General features: G+C 38.4%; 9 protein-coding genes across 9 annotated transcripts in view; 3 read left to right on the forward strand and 6 right to left on the reverse strand.

Moving 5' to 3' along the window:
- The window catches only part of Cbr-suca-1, a gene marked incomplete at both ends in the record, with an annotated part of 3,232 nt that extends 2,683 nt beyond the window's left edge, over positions 1–549 (forward strand). Inside the window, 2 exons of the mRNA XM_045239232.1 lie at positions 1–279; positions 386–549. Of these exons, the coding sequence (XP_045096242.1) occupies positions 1–279; positions 386–549 (443 nt within the window). The remainder of the gene's footprint in view (positions 280–385) is intronic.
- A 2,016-nt stretch (positions 550–2,565) lies between these two features.
- Cbr-haly-1 lies at positions 2,566–5,122 on the forward strand (the record flags this gene model as incomplete). Its single annotated transcript, XM_045239233.1, is given in 8 exon segments — positions 2,566–2,769; positions 2,816–3,551; positions 3,599–3,838; positions 3,884–4,075; positions 4,128–4,499; positions 4,547–4,611; positions 4,631–4,833; positions 4,891–5,122. The coding sequence occupies 8 exon segments, from the start codon at positions 2,566–2,568 to the stop codon at positions 5,120–5,122; spliced, it is 2,244 nt and encodes a 747-aa protein (XP_045096243.1).
- A 215-nt stretch (positions 5,123–5,337) lies between these two features.
- CBG17561 lies at positions 5,338–6,238 on the reverse strand (the record flags this gene model as incomplete). The annotated part of the gene is made up of 3 exons (XM_045239234.1): positions 5,338–5,722; positions 5,771–5,885; positions 6,151–6,238. 3 exons carry the CDS (start codon positions 6,236–6,238, stop codon positions 5,338–5,340), a joined length of 588 nt encoding a protein of 195 aa, XP_045096244.1.
- Positions 6,239–8,003: 1,765 nt separating this feature from the next.
- CBG27561 lies at positions 8,004–9,172 on the reverse strand (the record flags this gene model as incomplete). Its single annotated transcript, XM_045239235.1, has 2 exons — positions 8,004–8,142; positions 9,045–9,172. The coding sequence occupies 2 exons, from the start codon at positions 9,170–9,172 to the stop codon at positions 8,004–8,006; spliced, it is 267 nt and encodes an 88-aa protein (XP_045100013.1).
- Positions 9,173–10,026: 854 nt separating this feature from the next.
- Positions 10,027–10,500, forward strand: CBG17563 (the record flags this gene model as incomplete). The annotated part of the gene is made up of 3 exons (XM_002644043.1): positions 10,027–10,181; positions 10,238–10,358; positions 10,402–10,500. The coding sequence occupies 3 exons, from the start codon at positions 10,027–10,029 to the stop codon at positions 10,498–10,500; spliced, it is 375 nt and encodes a 124-aa protein (XP_002644089.1).
- A 266-nt stretch (positions 10,501–10,766) lies between these two features.
- CBG17564 lies at positions 10,767–11,801 on the reverse strand (the record flags this gene model as incomplete). The annotated part of the gene is made up of 3 exons (XM_002644044.1): positions 10,767–10,865; positions 11,503–11,625; positions 11,676–11,801. The coding sequence occupies 3 exons, from the start codon at positions 11,799–11,801 to the stop codon at positions 10,767–10,769; spliced, it is 348 nt and encodes a 115-aa protein (XP_002644090.1).
- Positions 11,802–12,944: 1,143 nt separating this feature from the next.
- On the reverse strand, positions 12,945–13,880 carry CBG17565 (the record flags this gene model as incomplete). Its single annotated transcript, XM_002644045.1, has 4 exons — positions 12,945–13,025; positions 13,566–13,661; positions 13,708–13,776; positions 13,824–13,880. The coding sequence occupies 4 exons, from the start codon at positions 13,878–13,880 to the stop codon at positions 12,945–12,947; spliced, it is 303 nt and encodes a 100-aa protein (XP_002644091.1).
- A 1,677-nt stretch (positions 13,881–15,557) lies between these two features.
- On the reverse strand, positions 15,558–18,357 carry CBG17566 (the record flags this gene model as incomplete). Its single annotated transcript, XM_002644046.1, has 4 exons — positions 15,558–15,938; positions 15,988–16,107; positions 18,161–18,229; positions 18,328–18,357. 4 exons carry the CDS (start codon positions 18,355–18,357, stop codon positions 15,558–15,560), a joined length of 600 nt encoding a protein of 199 aa, XP_002644092.1.
- A 500-nt stretch (positions 18,358–18,857) lies between these two features.
- On the reverse strand, positions 18,858–19,857 carry CBG17567 (the record flags this gene model as incomplete). The annotated part of the gene is made up of 4 exons (XM_002644047.1): positions 18,858–18,950; positions 19,061–19,165; positions 19,691–19,759; positions 19,804–19,857. 4 exons carry the CDS (start codon positions 19,855–19,857, stop codon positions 18,858–18,860), a joined length of 321 nt encoding a protein of 106 aa, XP_002644093.1.
- Positions 19,858–19,867: the final 10 nt, after the last annotated feature.

A 19,867-nucleotide genomic window follows, 5' to 3' on the forward strand; every position in this document is an offset into this window, starting at 1 on the left:
TCGGATGCATGGTGAACGGAGCCGGACTCGCGATGGCCACTATGGACATTATCAAGTTGCATGGAGGAGAACCAGCCAACTTCCTCGACGTCGGAGGTGGTGCCACCGTTGAGCAAGTCACTGAAGCCTTCAAGATTATCACCGCCGACAAGGACAAGGTCTCAGCAATTCTCGTCAACATCTTCGGAGGAATCATGCGTTGCGACGTCATTGCTCAAGGAATCATTCAAGCCGCCAGAGAGTTGGACCTCAAGATTCCAATTGTTGTCAGACTGCAAGGTTTGTTGTATAGTTGTGATCAGACAGTTTAGTAGAAATTAATATGTCTGATAACAGACAAAACGTACAAAATGTGACATCAAAAAACAAAAATTGATTTTTTCAGGAACAAAGGTCGAAGACGCCAAGGCTCTCATTGCTACCTCTCAACTCAGAATCCTTCCTTGCGATAACCTCGACGAAGCTGCCAAGATGGTCGTGAAGCTCTCCAACATTGTCGATCTTGCCCGTGCCACCAATGTCGATGTCAAATTCGAGCTCTCTATCTAATCCCCCCTTTTGGTTCTCCATTCTTTGTAACCCATTCGCTTCTTACATACAAAAATGTCACTGGAAAATTTCCTAGTCATTGCAATGCAATTTTTCTTTGTAAGCTCTCTTTTTTTTCTATAAGTAGAATTTAATTTTGGTAACGAGTACGTTATTAGTTTTCCCCTCTATTCCCCCTCCCGCTTTTTGCCCCTCCATCCCCGCTAAATGAAACCTGGCCCCTGCAAACCAGGTAGTAACCATTTCTTGTCAAGTAAAAGTAATTGAATCGTAACTGTAACTGTAATGTGTTGTTCAGGTAACCATCCAACTAGTTCTAGAATCAATGACTGGACTGTCAAGTGATATGACGAAATCACCAACCCCAACCCCACGTGGTAATAAAATACGGATGATGAGAAAACGAATTGGAATCCTCGGGTCATCAACGAGGAGTGTTTTGTTCCGTCCCGAGGAGTTTGGCTATCATAAAAGTTTAGTGCGCAGAATCTGATCAATGACGCACCTTGTCTCTTGATGTTTCATCCCTATTTCTGGCGGCATAGTTAAAGAGCTGTAAAGTGTCTGCAGGAAGGTGATATCAAAGGATTAACGAAACAGAATATTCAAGGATAAATGTGGCGGCATTGTTATAGACATAAGAATCTTGAAACAACCACAAAAGCACCTAAAACTTGTGAAATTCAAATAAGACTCTCAAAGGTGTAGATTTCTGGCTATTTTGATATTTTTAAGCGTCTGTCAAATTTCCAATCACTTTCAAGTTTATAGAGGGTGTGACCGAGATCGAAAACTTTGCATTTACAGAACTCTTTGAAAATTTTTAGCTTTTTGCCGATTGCTGAAAGACACTTTTTTGGACCCGATCATGTATGAAAAAATGGAAAAAAATATTTTCTGTAGTACAAAAACTGATCAAAAAGGCGTGCCTTTAGGAATCGGCGAATAGATGAAAAATTAGGAATTTTCGCAAAATACTGAGAATGCAAAGTTTTCCATCTTTACTTGTTTCGTTCTCCAAAATTTTAAATTGACGGAAATTTGATAGCAGAGCTTCATACTCCTGAAAATAGTAAAAATCGCCAAAAACCAACGGAAAAATAGGTTTTTTCTTGTATACCGTAAACACTCTAATGGAACGCCACCCGGACCGTCCTTGTTTGAAGCTATATATCTCAATTCTTCTGAAAGATATCAAAAAGTTGTAAACTAATAAAATGTTTAGCATAATATAAGCAACATTTTATTAGTTTCCCACTTTTCGATATCTTTCACAGAAAATGAAATATGAGCTCAAATTTTACAATTTGGGTGGCGTTCTTTTAGAGTGTTTACGATATCTTATTGACCGATACTGTATGTGTAAAAATTCTGGAATCTCATTTCAGAAACGTCCTCGAAAACGTCAGAGCCCTTTGAGCTAAAACAGTCGAGACCACGGACCTTGAAAACAACCAAAAATGCACCATAAAACTTGTGAAAATCGATTCAGACCTGTCAAAACTGCTCGTCGACCCATCATGACTGCCTGATAGTCTCAATTTTTATGCCGCACACACATTCCGATTTTTTTCGCCGTACCAACGAGTGTCGCTTGATAATCATCACTATCACCTGAATAGAAACGTCAAAAAAAGTGGGAAAAAATCACTGATATGGAACGCTTTTCGAGCCGTACGACTCATTTTTGATAGGACCTGACACAACGGCATCACCTTTTTTTTTCTTGTCTGATTGTTAAAAGTTTATTTTTCCAATTTCATTGTAACAGATTCTGATAATTTCAATGAAATGTTCTGTGAGAAATCAAACGTTCATTCTGATCTATCAAAGGGAACTAATTAAACAAAAAAAAACTTTAATTGGCTGTTTCGATTGTCTCTCCTTCCTTCTTCTACTTTCTTCCTTCATTAAACGATTTCTCGTTTATTTTATTGGATCTAATAGAGCCATGTGATAACCACACCGACCCCATTTTCAACATCATCTTCTAAACAGTACTCCCATTCAGTTTTGATGACTATCGACAGCCGTAAAAAGGTGCAACCCGAAGAGGACGACGGTGAAGACGTGACCATCCAACACTGCCCGCCCATCTTTGCCTCATTCGAGATTCAACAGTCGTTGCCGACGGTGGTGTGCGACAAGATGCGTCTCCAAGTTCAAATTGGTACTGAATGTTTGGTTGTGCCATGCAAGCCAGAAGATACTGTTCATTCGGTAAGCCTACTTGAAAGCTTCACATCTCTATTGTAACATCTTTCAGGTTGCTCGAAAGTCCGTTGAGAAGCTTCGTCGCCTTCGTCCTAAACTTCCTTTGGCTGATAACTATTTTGAAGTCCGACGCACCATTGGAAACTCTCTTTTGGATCCTGAAGATCTAGTATCAGATGTTCTTAAGGATAGTGACTTCATTATCGTTGCTGCTAATGTCGAAGAAACCGAGGATGCTAAGGAAGCCAAGAAGCAAGAAGAAATCGACAATGCTCGCGCCGAGTTGGATAGAATTGACAATCGAAGGAGAAAGTTGGTATTCTTCTTTCTCCCCAAACTTAAAAGAAACTTTTTCAGAGTCTCCTTTGCCGATGCTCTCGCCCCAATGGTTTTGGCACCCCCTACCAAGCTGATCATCTTGGATGGTAACAGTCTCCTACCAGAGGATCTTGTCAGATGTGAAAAGGGAGAATGTGCGATCCAGCTATCCATGGAAGCCGAAGTCAAAATCAAGAAGGCTAGAACTTTCTTGGAAAAGATCGCTTCGGAGCATAGACCAGTTTATGGAATCACCACTGGATTCGGAACCTTCTCCAATGTCACTATTCCACCGGAGAAGATCAAGAAACTCCAATTGAACCTGATTCGTTCCCATGCAACTGGCTATGGAGAACCACTTGCCCCAAACAGAGCTCGTATGCTTTTGGCTCTTCGCATCAACATTTTGGCCAAGGGTCACAGTGGAATCTCGGTGGAAAACATCAAAAAGATGATTGCAGCGTTCAATGGTATCTGGAATAATTAACCACAACTTTAAAAAATATTTAATTTTCAGCTTTCTGCGTCTCCTACGTTCCTCAGCAAGGAACAGTCGGATGTTCCGGAGACTTGTGCCCACTGGCTCATCTTGCTCTCGGCCTCCTCGGAGAAGGAAAAATGTGGAGTCCAAATACCGGATGGGGACCAGCGGATGCTGTTCTCAAGAAGAATAACTTGGAGCCATTGGTGCTAGGACCAAAAGAAGGATTGGCCCTGATCAATGGAACTCAAATGGTTACAGCTCTCGGAGCATTCAGTAAGCTTGAACTATTTGAGGTTCAGTGAAAATTTTGATTTTTAGCCTTGGAAAGAGCTCACAACATTGCCCGTCAGGCTGACGTGATTGCTGCGTTGTCTTTGGATGTTCTCAAAGGAACCACTAGAGCTTATGACCCGGATATTCACAGAATCCGTCCACATCGTGGTCAGAATCTATCTGCTCTTCGCCTCCGTGCCCTACTCCATTCGGAAGCTAACCCATCGCAAATTGCTGGTAGTTATCATAGATCTAGCCCTTTTCAATCTCCACCACCTTTAACTTTCAGAGTCTCACCGAAACTGCTCAAAAGTTCAAGACGCATACACTCTGCGTTGCGTGCCGCAGGTGCACGGTGTTGTTCATGATACAATTGAGTTTGTTCGCGAAATTATCACCACCGAGATGAACTCGGCCACTGATAACCCGCTAGTTTTTGCCGATAGGGAGGAAATCATTAGCGGTGGAAACTTCCATGGAGAGTACCCAGCCAAGGCATTGGACTATTTGGCAATTGCCGTCGCCGAGTTGGCCCAAATGAGTGAGCGGCGTTTGGAAAGACTGGTGAACAAGGAGTTGAGCGGTCTTCCAACATTCTTGACCCCAGACGGAGGGCTTAACTCTGGTTTCATGACTGTGCAGCTGTGCGCTGCTAGTTTGGGTATAGATGATCTTTGTATTCTTACTTGAAGACGTGTGTTTTTGCAGTTTCCGAGAACAAAGTCCTCTGCCATCCATCTTCGGTCGACAGCATTCCAACCAGTTGCAACCAGGTGAAAACTTTGTTATTAGATGATTAACATTAGAATTTTTCAGGAAGATCACGTCAGCATGGGAGGCTTCTCGGCTCGCAAAGCACTTACTGTAGTTGAACACGTCGAGGCGGTTCTTGCGATGGAATTGTTGGCCGCGTGTCAAGGAATCGAGTTCCTGAAGCCTCTAATGTCTACTGCTCCACTCCACAAGGTCTACACTCTTGTCCGCTCCGTGGCTCCGTGAGTTTCATTATTTTTTGGATAAAAAAATTATTCTAAAAAATTATCAATTTTCAGACCACTCAACGAGGATCGCTACATGAAGCCGGAAATTGACGCTGTGGTTGAGATGATCCGTGAGAACAAGATCTGGGAGACTGTCCTACCCCATCTGGAGACATTGGAAGCTATGGAGGAACTGGATCCAGATGCACTCCGTCAATTCGCCAAGACACCAACCGGAATTGTTCAGGATCGTTCGCTGATCCCAATTACGGATTCCGAGGAGGAAGAAGAGGATGATGATTGATTTTCTTTTGCTGAATTTTTTCTGATTTCACCTATCTTTCCAAACAGTTTCTCACTGTGCTTTTTGATGATATTGAACTTATCTCGGACTTGTATGCATTCTTATTTCTTTACTCAAAATGTATGTAACCATTTATTATTGCATGAAAATCGAACTAACAAAAATTAATACATTTTTCGAATTTAAATAAAGTAAACAACTGTTTTCGGTCGAATTCACTGCACCGGTGGTAAATCATTTGGATTTCTGATCAGCGGAACATTCGAAGGATTATAGAAAGTTATTGGAATCGGAAAGTACATTGGTTGACCATTTTCCGGAGGACAAAATTGACCAGGAGTCTGGCCAAAATGTTGTCCATACCCTTGACGAAATCCAGGCTGATATACATGAGGCATAGTATAGTATGGATAAAATGGAGGGGGTTCTGTGTTGTAGGGGACTACGGTATTGCTGGGGTACGTGATTATCGGGTGGTTAGTGACACTGGATTGCTCAGAAGGAGCTGGGGAACCGCTGGATGAGTTGGTGTTACGTCGAAGTAGGAACATTCGATCGGAATCGGTTTCATTACTGTAGCAACATGGGAAAATAGCCCGCCTGAAACAATTTGAGAATGAAATGAATAGTCCTGAGCTGTGATATTACCTGAGAGCAGGCAAAGTTAAAAACAATACAATTATGGCAACCGGCGGGAAAAGGATCGGAAAGAGATATCCTTTGTTATGAACAGCGGTTGTTTTATAAGCGTTTGGGCGGAAATCTGAATCAAACTTTTTAGGTTAAACTGGGACAACTACCGTATTTTTCTAATAGAAGCTCACCCCGAACCGGCAGCTTCGAGCTCAGTTTTTTTTCGATTTCTTCGAGAGATATCAACAATGTGTCAACTGATAAATTATTTATCATATTACAATTTCATAAACGTTTTAATAGTTGATGATATCTTTCAAAAGAATCGAATTAATGAAGCTTGAAGGTGACGGTTGGGGTGGGTTTCTATTAGAGGAAATGCGGCAAAAACTCACTCAAGTATAATTCAGCTGACACATCTGCCAGTGATATTACCAGGCATGGAATATTCCATAGAAGTCTCGACTTGGTTTCCCTAACCATTTCAAACATGGATGTATGATCTGTTTTGCAGATTAATACACAGAGAATGGACTGAAATCGGGGTAATATTTTTAAACTAGTTTCTTGTTCAAAATTACCACAATTATGGAAATTGGAGCCAGAACTAGAATCAGAAGTGCGGAAACTAAACCAACGGTCATTATCTGCCAATAAATAGCAGACTGGATAAGAGTTATCATAAATATCAGCATGTAGGGCCATGTGGAACTCAATATTCGAAAGATGAAATTCAAAAAACTACCTCACCTTGTTTTAGACTTAGACACCGGCCGTTTCTTGATTGCAGCATATATCCCCTGCCAGGAATAAAATACCAATCCATACTGATAATTGAACAAGAAACTGGAATAGCAAAACGACACTACGGAATCATGCACCCAGCTCCAAAACGTATAAGAAGCGGTATAAAAATAGATGGATACAAAATATGCGACTTCGACAGTAGTTTTCACCAGATACGGAGCCAATACAATAGCGAGGAAACAGAAAATGGAGTCTTTTCTGGTGTTGGGGATTGAGAACAAGAAGATGAAGCAGAGACAAATTTCAACGGCCAGCAGAAATGCAGAAAAGGGGCTTCCTAAAATAGCCTTATTTTCCATACAGTATCAGTTGATGAGATAAGCAAAGATTATTTTTCAGTTGATTCTTGGTTGTATGGTCATTTCCAGGAGTCTAGAGATCAGCAATCAAATTTTTCAAAACCTTAAAAAATTTGGAGGGTGTAAAACATACCGTAAAACCTGTATCAAATATACCGGTCCTTCTAAAATGCATTAAAATGCAAGAAAATTCATCATTTTCACCAAGATTAAGAAAGTTTTTGAGTAAAAACAAAACTATGTTTAGACACATTTCTGGAATATTTTTTACTGAAAATGTACGAAAGTTTTCAATTTCAAACAATACATTTTTAGAGTGTCCTTCTATTTTTCCAACTCCTTCACGGGGGGCCTTCTAATACAGATTTTACGGTAGCCGGATTGCAATCTTTACATTTAAATAATTTCTGACAATTCTCCAATTTTTGGAACACGGCCGTGTTGTAGCTTTTTTCAGTGCAAAATGTTGCTTTTCAGAAATTGGCTAATAGCTGAGAAACTAGCACTTTTTGAAAAAAAACTTTAAGAATGCGAAGTTCACAATCTAGGTCTATTTCACACCCTTCAAAGCTTGCAAAGAAAATTGAAAATTGATAGCCGAGTTCTAGACTCTTGAAAATGGTCGAATTGATCAAAAATTCACAAAATCTGTATGTCAAAATCCTTCAAAAAAGAACTCACCAGGTTGTAGCGCATCTTCTATAACTGATAAAATAGACGCATTCTTAACAGTGTAGCAATTTCCCATGCCATCACCATCGCAGCCATGGCTTCACTTCAGAACACGTAGCTACTGCAACGCCAAAGAGGAGAAGTCAAGTCGCGCGTTCATGATTATGCCGTTGCTTGGAAACTAACAGCGCGGGCATGAGCGAGCCGCCTGCTCTAATTATGTAGTGTAAGCGCGCGAAAAACTTCTGTGTGCACCTGCTCTTAACATCTTGTTTATCAGGTTTCAAAGAATTACATTTTTCACGAATTCTTGATTTTTTGAGCATTCAAAAGTTCAAGTCCAGAAGAAACAGTGATGTCAAGGATACAAACAACATATTTCATCAGACCGAATACAAAAACAAAGAGTGGGTTGAATTTTAAAAAAATGAGAAAGAATGTGCGATTATAAAAATTGGTCTGAGCACGCTTCAAACTGGTGGGAGATCGTCGTTGGTGATGTAGACGGTCTGGACGTTGAGTGGACGGCCGGTGAAGTTTAAATATGGGCGGTCAGCAATGGCGCAGATCATGCTGGCCATAGTGTTGGCGACGAACTTCTTAACGCGGCTGGAAAAATAAAAATAATTATTTTAAAATCTTTGAATCAGAGAAGTTTTTATTTCTCAGCCGAATATCGATGATTAGGATAGAAAATAGTTCGAAATCCAAAAATTTCTAGCTTTCCTTGAAATCAAGTTTATTGAATCCAAAATAACCAACTAGAGCCGTAGTTATTATTTGAGATCAATGAGCTTGGTCGAATTTTTTGTTGGAATTTTCATGACACTACTGAACAAAAATAGAGCTTCATTTTTGTAGTTGACAACTTTTTTGCATACTTGCGAAATCAGGGCCCGGCCCGGCCCGGCGGGCCCGGGTTCTTCAAATTTGAAAAAAAAATTTAAAATTTCAGAAAAATTTTCAAATTTTTTTGTGAAACATTTTTTTATGGACACTCTTATTTTAAATTTTTTTTTACTTGACAGAAAAATCATTCATTTTTTTCTATTGACCTCAAAAATTTTTTTGAAAAGTCAGGAAAATTTTTTCTGAAAACCCGGGCCGAGACTGGCCGGGCCGGACCGGGCTCTGAAAATTCCAAAAAAAGCCCCGCCCGGCCCGGCCCGTTGCAAGTATGCTTTTTTGTATAAGTTCAAACAAATGAGACATACCATTCAAAACCAACCAAGCGTCAAAACTTTCAGAAACATCACTAACATTTGCAAGCGGTATATCTCATTCAGATAAACATTTACAAAAAAGTTGTCAACTACAAAATTGAGGCTTAATTTTTGGTTAGTACATTTGAGAATTTTCAGATTCATCCAACAAAACATGATATATTTCCAAACATTTAACGTTGAAATTCAACTAAAAATATATCGAAGAAAGTTTCGGTTGTTAATCTATATTCCAGAAACGTTTTTAAAATTCCGAACCCTGTTGAAAAAAACGGAAAATCTACTAACCTGTAGAAGCTGGTCTGCTCGACCTCAACAATGCTTGGAGCCGGATAAATGTCAATCTTAGTCTCACGGATGTCCAATAGCAGATCTGGGGAGCCAGGTTGGGAAGTTATTGGATAGTCACCACTCATTGCGATTCAGTTGGATTGAAATGAATAGTACCATACTCTCTCCGCCTCGATGAGCGATGGGCTCAAAGGTCACAGCTGGGGTTTGAGGCCATCTGTGATGCACCTGGGATCTTTTTTTCCATTTTGAAACTGGTCCTTTTTTAGTTTGGGTCGAGAGTTTTTATTAGTTGTCGTACAGGAGGGGTGCACCTGTTATTCGAAAGGTCGGTGGAAAAAAGAAAAAATTGTTTCAGATTACTGTAGTTAATACATAATTTCAGATTACTGTAGTATAACGCCTAATTCAGATTACTGTACATAGTTCAAAAAGCAGTTTCAGATTACTAATGTTCAGAACCTAATTTCAGATTATTGTGGTTTGAAACATAAATTCGGATTACTGTAATTCCATATTTCCAGATTTATGATAAACGTCATGTTGGGCGTTTCTTATTTCGAACTTTATTGGAAACATGATTCCGGAATTTCGATTTCTAAAGAAATTAGGAGTTTTTGTTTTTACCAGATTGACGTCTCATCTGACACCTGTCTCCTGGATGCAAAACACATATTTTTTACGTCTTGTTATCCTGCATATGCTTCTTCTATCCGACATTTTGCTGTTCTAATCATATCCAGTTCGGCAAGGACTAATCGAACATTCGTTTTCTGATCAGTCTCCTTCTCTTCCCTGACCATGCCTTATTCTTTTGGGGTCAACTTCTCCGTCTCGTAAACGATGTTTTCTTGTTTCCTCTTTTTCTCAAAATAACGTCTTCTTCTTGGGCGTTGTCACTTTTACCTTCTTGACTGACCATCTGACCATTTTCTTTTCTATCGATTGTTTTTTTAACATTTTGAATTTTGTTCTAGAAATGGGAAACGCGATCCATTCTGAGCAATTGGTCTGCCATGACACCATGGACGTTTGCCGATCTCACTGCGACAAATCGGAATGCGTTTTTATTCAAAATTGCAACAACATGGGCCAGAAGTACATTTGTGCTCCAATTGATCCACATTTTCTGACGTGAGTGTCAATATTTTTATATTTTCCCTCATTTTTCTTAAAATTCAAATTTTCAGGTGGGCCATGCTCATTTCTTTTGTCTTAACAGTGCTTGGCTGCGCCTCTTTAGTGGTTTGTTATGTTCTTCGAGCTTTGAGAAGATCATTCCGTTTGCAAGCTCAAAATCCTGGACAAGAGGTTTTAAATCTTAAAGTTGTTGCTTTTAAAATTGAGATTTCAGGTCATTTTCGAAAATCCTGGAAGGGTTCACCATATCCATATGGATTCGGCGCCACGTCATCACTACGACAAAAGACAACAACCACCACAACGTTGGTAAAGATTTGATACATTTTAAAAGTATTTTTCATTGGAAATCATTTGTAGATTGAACATTCAAAACGAACAAAAATGAAAATGAGTTGTACCACACCCTGTATCACATTTGAAAAAAGAAGAATAAGAGATAGTGAGAAAAAAGAAAAGGTAACCGGAGAAATGTTGTTTTCAATGAATTTCAAAAATATTCATTTTTGGGGGATTTCGAAACGGGAGAATTCACTGGCACAAAAGGCATTTTTGAAAATGAGAGTACTTGTTGTTTGTTCAACGAAGAAGAAAGAGTTTACGGCTGACGCATCCAGTGATGACTCTGTCCACAGCCTCTAGCTTGTCCACTGCGACCTCCATTTTGCCGAAAATGATCTGGAAATTTTGAAGCTTAGAAATGTGAAGTTATTGATTCTAATTACCAAAAATAACAAAATGATTAGAAACTTTCGACATTAGATAATGTTTTATTCTGAAGCTAATGTTGTGACAATCCTAATAGGATGACCTAAAACGGTATCTACACAATAAGAAAAAAATTATTTTTGGAGATTTTAGTGGAAGAACTAAAAAATTACAACCGAGTGTTTCCGTTACTCTGATAATTGTTATTTTAATTGAAAATAAAAACATCCCATTCCGATGAGACATGAGGCTTTTTCACCAAAAATGTGAAGAAAAAATCAAAATTAGTATTCAGAGAGTTTTGCCGCTTCAAAACCGGTTATCTCACTCTATGGTGTGTTACGAAATGATTGTAAAGTACAAAAATTAAGCTCAATTATTTCGGTTCTTATGAGAGATATCAAAAATCCGTCAATTGGTGAAACATTGGTGATGTGATGATGAATAATCCAACATTTGACAAAATTAAAATATCTTTCAAAGGTACCGAGATAACTTAGCTCAAAGTGCTCGTTCATGAAGGGCGTCTATTAGAGCAAAAACGGTAAGTGTTTTACTATTAGTCCTATTTTTCTCTTCCAGAAGAAATATTAAAACAGTTACTCACAGCAAAGTCTTCATTCGTAGTAGCCTTGGGAAAATCTTCGTTGATGACATTTAGACCCATAGCCACTGCCGAGTCGTAGATTTCAAGAATGTAATGGTAATCAGACATGCACTCCATCTCGATCTCAAATTTGCAAGAATAAAACACTCTAAGTTCTGAATCACTGTTCTCACAATAGTGCAGAGGCCTCTAATAAGCCTGTGGTAGCGAGATTTGAGGTTCTCGTATTTTTCAAGCTCATCTCCATGAGTGAGCCAGTTAAGAGCTCCAGTAAGATCATCGATAGGGTGCGATGGCATTTTGTAACTAAAATATATGACTTGAAAATGCAGAATGAAGAGAAAACAAGAAAAGACACCGGTTTCTGGAGAAAAGAAAAATTAATAATCACATTTCGGCCGGTGGTGCTGTCAATTTGAAAACGAAAATAAATAAATTTTTGTAGCTGGTAAGAGAATACGAATCCAGAAAGAACACAGAAAAAATTATTAAAGGCTTTTTTCCCTCTTAAAGAATGAGTCATCCTGTTTTCTGTATGACGAAAATTTGACTAATGCTGCTTTTTGTTTTACCGAAAGCAAAAAAAAAGATGATTGAAGAATTCTTGCTGATATTTTCTAGAAATTTCAGTAGCTTGTAATGTATGAAAAAGCAGAAAACAAGCAGAAAAATAAAAACACACCTGTCTCTTCAAATTATATTTAAGAAAGACTGAGAGCTACAATTATAACTCGTCAAATTCTAAGAATACAAATGTTGAAAAAAAATTTGAAGAGACAGATTTTCTCATGTGCTCTTCCAGTGTGACATAGAAAAAAACAAAATACACCTTTATGAAAAAATCGAATAAAAGGAGCTCGATGGTGTGAGCATGATCTATGAACCTATACTTATGAGAGGCAGATATAGGATTTCACACACATGTGTACACATTGGGTATATCCTTTTTATAATTACACCTTTCCTTCTTTTTTTTTAGTTGGTTGCTGATATGTTCTGGTGCTCATTAATACATTTTTTATTAGTACAAGGCAAGAAGGATGATTTTGGGAATCAGGTTCAGAAGCAAAAAAACTTATGAAATTCAGAAATATGAAAAAAAAAGATTTCATAAGATTTTTTTTGATTGGTTTAGCTCGGATATTTTCAGGGTAAACAAACATTTCTCTGTTTGTTTATAATTTTAGAATAAAGTTTCTGAAAACGTTGTTCTCCTTTTTTTCAAGTTTTTAACTTGGAAATTAAATTTATAAAATAACCCAAATTTTATTATTGGCTTTTGAGAATACCAAAAAAAATGAACATTTGCAACAAAATGAGAAAAAAAACAAGAGAAAAAAAAGTGATTTGGTATGAACACAAAATGAGAGAAAATGTTTGAACTTAAAACAGATTGAAGTTTAGAAGTGAAAAATATGTCAAAGAGAAAAAAAAACAAAAATTCAGTTATCAATGTTGATCTGTTGCCCGGAAAGAATACGGCGAAGAATGGTGTTGAGTTCGGAGAGGCTTTTGGTGTAGCGCTGCAAATTAGGCATTATCGAAAAAGTTTTAAATCTGAAATTAAAAAAAATATTCAACTTCAATCAATTTTCAAGGCGGAACGTTTTTGTAGAATTTGTCGAAATTCAACGTTTCCTGTAGGTTTCAATTTTTGGAAATTTCGATTTTTGAAATTTGTAACAATTGTAATTCTTGATAATTTTTAGTAAAGAATAGCGAATTGTTCAGGTTCGTGAGACTTTTTGAATGCAGATAAAATTTTTCCTGTAGCTTGCAGGCTTTTTTTTCAGTTTTGACAGCAGAAAAAATCAGTAAATTCGTTTTCTGCCTTATGATCAGTAATTTTTTTGCTCTCTGATAGGATTTTTTATGAATCGAAATACCGCATAATTATAACAGTTTTCATATTAGTCGACACGTTTTTTATATTCTTTACAAAAATCGAGATAATTGAGCTCAAAGTTGAAAGTTCGAGTAATTTTCTATTAGACTACGGTACCAAATTTTTTTATTTCTGTGAAATGTTAGCTCTATTTTCATCCCCTTGCATCTCTCCTTACCACAAAATTCATTCCTCCACGAACTGAGTAGTAAGCACCTTTGCGACGAATGGCTTCAACTTTTTCCTTGAGCTCATCAGCAAAAGTATCAATTTTCTTAAAAATTCAATAAATTAAAAACGTTCTCTTGAAATTTTCCTACCATCCCGTCTACCTGAGCGATTAAGAGAGAATGCTCATTTTTGGCTCTGATGAAGTTCTCGGCGTTCATCTGAAAGTTCAATTTTCAATTTTAAAACTGGAAACTGGCAAACTTACAATATGGATTTTCCTACGAAGATCGAAAACTTCATCCATAACTGGCGCGACCTTCATAAGGGATGAGCTCCTAAAATAGAATAAATTTGTGTTGAAGCCTAGCAAAAAAAAACGACTGAGACATGTTGTTTTGCACAACAAAAAGTCATAAATGCTATACGCGAAATGCAAAGTGAAGGGTCGGCGACGGTTGCCATTTAGAACTGCGGGCACAAAACACAAAGGTCTTCGTTGTTTTAAACGACGAGATGGAAGAATTTTGGAACGTGCAATTAAGGATCCTATAGAAAAACTTATTTTTGATATTAGACAGGTGAACGGAAAGTGAAAATTATTCACGAAATCGAAAACAAAGAAAAAAGGAAAGTGAGGGAGGCAACAGTTTTTTCTTTCAAGTTTAGGAACAGATTTTACCGGTGAAACTTTGTGGTAAACAGATTTTGAACTTCTGCAAAACAAATGGTGAATATACCATATCTGCTCTAATAGAAGCCAACCAAATACCGTATACTTTGAGCTCAATTCTCTAGATTCCTGGGAGAGATATCGATTATTTGTCAAATGATGAAGTATTGATGATATCAAGATAAATATTCTATCAGTTGACCAATTTTTTCTATCTTTCTCCGGAACCGAGCTAATTGAACTCAAAGTAACAAACGTATAGGGTTTTCTTCTATCAGAGAAAACAACTAATTTTGAATGAACGCACAAAAAAATCATGTGTCCAAACTGTTCAAGAACTGAACTTGCTCTTTTGGAATGAACAGAACCACAAAAACAGAAAAAAAATCATTATGCATGCTCTTTAGTTCCAGCTCACACAAAAGACAAAAGCGCTCAGAATATCTAAATGTCTCCAGAAAACGAGAAAAAGTCCAAACCAAAAATAATTTCTAATCTTAATCACGCCAACACCAAAAGTGTCATTTCCAATTCCCCCCCCCCCCCCCCCCTCCAAACAAAAATCATATTGCATTCTTGGAAGAAAAGACATGGAAGCAAAATTTTCATTTTTTATGTTCTCTCCTTTTCAGTGGGAAAATTCAGAAAAAAGAACCGTTTCAACTGGAATTGTTTGTTCTGAAATTTAAAAATTTAGGAGAATTCTGAAAGGAGGAAAAATGACAACATTCAAAAATTACCAAAAGAGGTGTTTTGAGTTTTCTGTGAAAATGTAAATTAATCAATTCTGCCGCTCGCAGTGTAAATGAGTGTTATCGGCGGTGGAGGTACTTGTTGTCGTCGGACGGTAGAATATTGTCGCCTTTATGACACTTTACGATCGTTTTATTAGGCGAGGTGCGAGCCAGGTACAATTACAGTAGTAATAGTTAGATGAGCCGTAATCTTTGAACTGTAGAGACAATTTTGAACGGTCTATTTGGGTAAGTAGATGCAACTAATAAAAGACCGGTACAAGGAAGGCCGATCTTTCTATCCAAGGGGCCCTTCTAATACAGGTTTACGGTGTATCGATTCTTGAGCCACCCTTCACCCTTTTCCATCATCTCGGTACAAAGTTTATTTATTAAAATTCAATGGTAAGGAGTAACATTATCAGAATACGAGAAAGAGAGAGAGAGAGAGAGAGAGAGAGAGAAATATATTTAGAAAAGAGATATTACATTGTTCGATGTACATTATGTCGTTGGCACAATTATAAAGTTATGAAATTAAGCATATCCTTCTGCTTTGAAGTACAGCACCATTGATTTTCCAGGATCCAGGGGTTTAGCGTCTTCCAAAGCACTTGAAGAACGAACGTCCACGTCTTGGTGGCTCCTCGTAGACATTTAACTTCTCGGCTTGCTCGTTGAGCAGAAGATTGGTCTCAGATGGAGCTGGAGCTCGAGCTTCCTCGGCTGGAGCCGCTGGCTGAATTGTCTTCTTGTTGACGGTAACGATCTTCAGCTCATCGAGCCCATCCACGACCTTCTTCAAAACATCGATCGGTCCAAGTTCCTTGAGACGAGCCTCCTCCAACTGCTTCAGACGTTCAATCTCCATGCGAGTCTCCTCTTTTTGTTTCTCATACTGCTCTATTGCAAACGCCATGAAGTCACGGACTGGAATGATCGCGTTGAGCACATCGGTCATACGGGTGTTGATGATCTGAAATCAGGAAGGTTTTTACTGTGTTCGAATGAAGTTCAGTACTCACTCTCATCGATTCGTAGCTGTCCGCACGAAGATAGTCTCCTGTGATGATTTTGTTGCGGCTCTGACAAGCTCCCAATATATTCGAGATGTGTTGCCATGGTCCAAAGTACTCGTGGGTGAGCTGAAATAAAAAATCGGCGTTCAAAATGTAGCTGTTGTTTCTTGCTTCATTTATTTTTAGCAAACCTATTTTGAAATTTACTAACCCAAATAGAACCAAATAGAACTCACTAAACCCAGATATCTACTCAAAAGTGACCTATCGCATAACCAGAGACACCGTTTTTGCTCTAATAGGAAACCACACTTTACGTACTTCGAACTTATGTAATTATCTCGGCTCTTAAGAAATGATATGAAAAATGTGTCAATAGATAAATATAAATGATATAAATGCGTGTTGCACCCACTAATTGTGAAGCTATCTCTTTCTCTCATAAAAGACGTCTTAAAGGTGGGGGGACATGAAAAAAATAATGTTCTCGAAATTTCGTTCAAATATGCCCCTCGAGGAGTTGAACGTGTGGGGCGAGGATTGAGGGTGCGGCGCCGCTACCGACTGAGCTACACGGGCAAAGAGAAAGCGGTCGCCCGATTGGATACATAAAAGCGAGGACGACAGCTGTACGCAGAGTGACATTAAGCGTTGTACACCGTCACGGTAGAATGCATACTCTGGCCCGAAAAATCCCCCGTAAAATCTCCTGTCCCCCCACCTTTAATAACACTAACAATCATTTTTCAATTAACGACGAGAGATTGCCAACTGTTCAGAGGATTCGTGATTTATGAGTCATTCCCAATTCGTCACTGACTTTCTCTGACCACTTCGCTACCACACTCCGGAAAGCACACCAACGAATTAACCTTTCTTTAATATTCTCCGCCAGTCTAAAATGGATATTTTCGTAAAATGTTTTGTCATCTACATTCATTCTTGAGTACGGTACAATTGTTTTCTCCCCCGTCCTCAAGGAGCAAGTCAAGCTTCTTGTAGTCGTCCAAAAGTCATTCCTGTTCCGATGTTACAAGAAGTTCAACTATTCCTATATATCCTACTTTGATTGTCTCCGTGATCACAATTTAGAATCCTTAGAGTACCGTCGACTTCTATCCGATCTAGTTTTTGTATAAAACTCTAGTTTCCCGGGAAATTTCAATTGCCCATAATCTATTCATTGTCCCGTTTCATCATAATCATCTAAGACGCCACCCATATTACATTCGCTGTACATTAAAAAATGCTTCAAAACTTTCTGCTCAATTTCTTACTCTCCGTATTATATCCTGCTGGAACTCGTTTCCGAAAACCGTGTTCCCACCCTTGATTTCATATTGGGTAGCGCCTTCCCATCCTAGATGGACAATTTAGGCTCAATGATCTCATTTCCTTTGAAACTCATCGAAAAGTTGTCAACTAGTAAAATCCTGGTGATGATATGATGAACCATTTATCAGTTGACAAAGTTTTTGAATCTTTCACAACAATCGAGATAATTGAGTTCAAAATGCGAATATAGGTGACGCCTTTCCATCCCATACTTGCACTTTGAGCTCAATTATCTCGGTTCTTTCAAAAGATATCAAAAAATTGTCTACTGATATATTGTTTTTTACTAAAGTGTTATCAGTTGACAGCTTTTTGATATCCTTCATACGAACCGAGATAATTTAGCTCAAATTGCACGTTATGAGTAGGTTCCCATTGACGCAGATACGGTATCTCTGACACAGGTCCTACTAATGAGTCTGGAGTATTCTGGATTACTTTTTTTTGGAAAATTCCAATGTCGTTTTCCCCCAATGTTCCAAACGAATTTCTATCAAAATGATTTTTTAAGTCCTAAAATCCTAATCAAACCTTATCGATTTTTAGTCACGCGATCCTACCATTTTTTATACACTATAACTTTTCCTACCAGTTTTTGATTCAATCAGCTATTGAGAAGAAATCTGGAATATGGAAATTGGTTTTACGAGAAGTCTAGGTACCTGCAAAACTAGGAAGTTTTTTCCAGACTGTTTGGATAAGTTTTTTGTTACCGTAACCCAGGGAGCCTTTGAAGGGCGCCCATCACTCACAGATCCTTTCAGGAAGAGTCTTTAAAATTCAAATTTCTCAATTCTCCATTTGTGTGTTACTCCGGAACCCTCCTCCTGCTCCCGAAACTCACCGCTTTTGTGATATACTTAGACGCCTCATCGAACGTATTCCATTGCTCACGGAACACATCGTCCAGATTCTGAAACACGTTATTTCATAGGGCTATTCAGGATACTGAACTACTCAGGATATGGTCTACTAGTATCCTCATAGAGTCTTATCAGTAGAGCTACTAACCTTAATTCGCATCTCCAAGTTGACCGGCATCTCGATAGAAGACCTCACCAGACAGCTTGCCGAGACTGAGCGCGGACGTCCAATGACGAAACTCATGGGGAGATCCAGCCGCGGCAGTCGGCTGTAAGCCCCGCCCCTCGAGCGTTGCAAAAAAAACGAAATCGATGGGAAAGCGAGCCGTATTTCGCCCGATTTATGATTGAGTGTTGAGCGGAAAATAAAAAAACAGTCAAAAACGATTGTGAGAAAAGGGCGAAAGAAGCGCACACCGTTTCGAACACGCATAAAATTTTCAGAAGAAAAAACAAACAAATGCAAGAGTACATTCCTCTAGCCCCTGTTATAGACATGGTATATCAGAAAAAAACATCTAGAAGAATTTCGGATTTTTTTAAAATTTATTTTCCTCTTTTTGGGTGGAAGGTGGTGTACGAAAGCTGGAAGATGGGGAAGCAAGATGAAAGGAGACGCGAAAATAAGACAATATGTCCCAGATACATATTTGAATTCAAAAACGAGCCGGAAGGACCCTATCCATCTTCGTTTAGGTAGAGGTGACGAACAATGTAGGAGGTGAGAACGAGCAGGTCCTCGTTGACGTCTTCGAGTCGTCTTCCAAATTTCTAGAAGCACATAAACCATATAAAAAGGGAGTAGGTTTTTTGGAAGGGATTGGAGGAATTTTCCGACTCTCTCCTTCCTTATACAACCCTCGAGAAAAAAAATCGCTCACATGGTAATTCTCGTTCGCGTGCATGCATATGAAGGCGCCGGATCGTTTGAGACTTTCTATTTGTAATGGGAATTCGTCATGGGTTTTGACATTTGGGTCGCAGAGCTGAAAATTGGAAATTTCAGTCAGAAATCCAAGGAAAAAAATGTACAGTACCGGTCAATAAGATATACAAAAACGTACATTCCATCAGATTTTCGGACATTTTGACTATTTTCAAGAGTCTGGAGCTCGGCTACCAAGTTTCTTGTCACTTTGAAAACTTCGGAGGTTGTAAAACAAAAGAGATTGGAAACTTTGCTTTACAGATTTCTTTGAATATTCCTAATTTTTCAAATATATGCCGATTTTAGTAAGACACCTGTTTTTTCACGTTTTTAGTACAAAAAAGCGTCTAAAAGCGGTACCTTTTAGAAGTTGGCAAATAGCTGAAAAACTAGAGATTTTCAATAAATTCTGTGAATGCAAAATTTTGTATATAGATCTGTTTTACACCCTCCAAAAAATTTCGAAATATTTGGAAACTTGACAGTCGAGCTGCAGACCCCGGAATATGATTAAATGTCCGAAAATCAACTGAAAAATACGTATATATATATATTGATCGGCACTTTGAATATATGAATTTACCAAGAGATTTAATCCATCGACAAGTTGGAAGTGATAGTTGCGGATTTTAGAGAACTCTCGGATTTCAACCTGAAAATTTTGGGATCACATAATCGTCCAAAAAAAAGACCCACCATAGATTCCTCCAGAAAACCCAACACTTCTGATTCATGCATCTCCATATTCATCTTCAAATTT

The sequence above is a fragment of the Caenorhabditis briggsae genome, assembly GCF_000004555.2.
Source record: "Caenorhabditis briggsae complete genome, chrX, whole genome shotgun sequence".
Lineage (NCBI taxonomy): Eukaryota > Metazoa > Nematoda > Chromadorea > Rhabditida > Rhabditidae > Caenorhabditis > Caenorhabditis briggsae.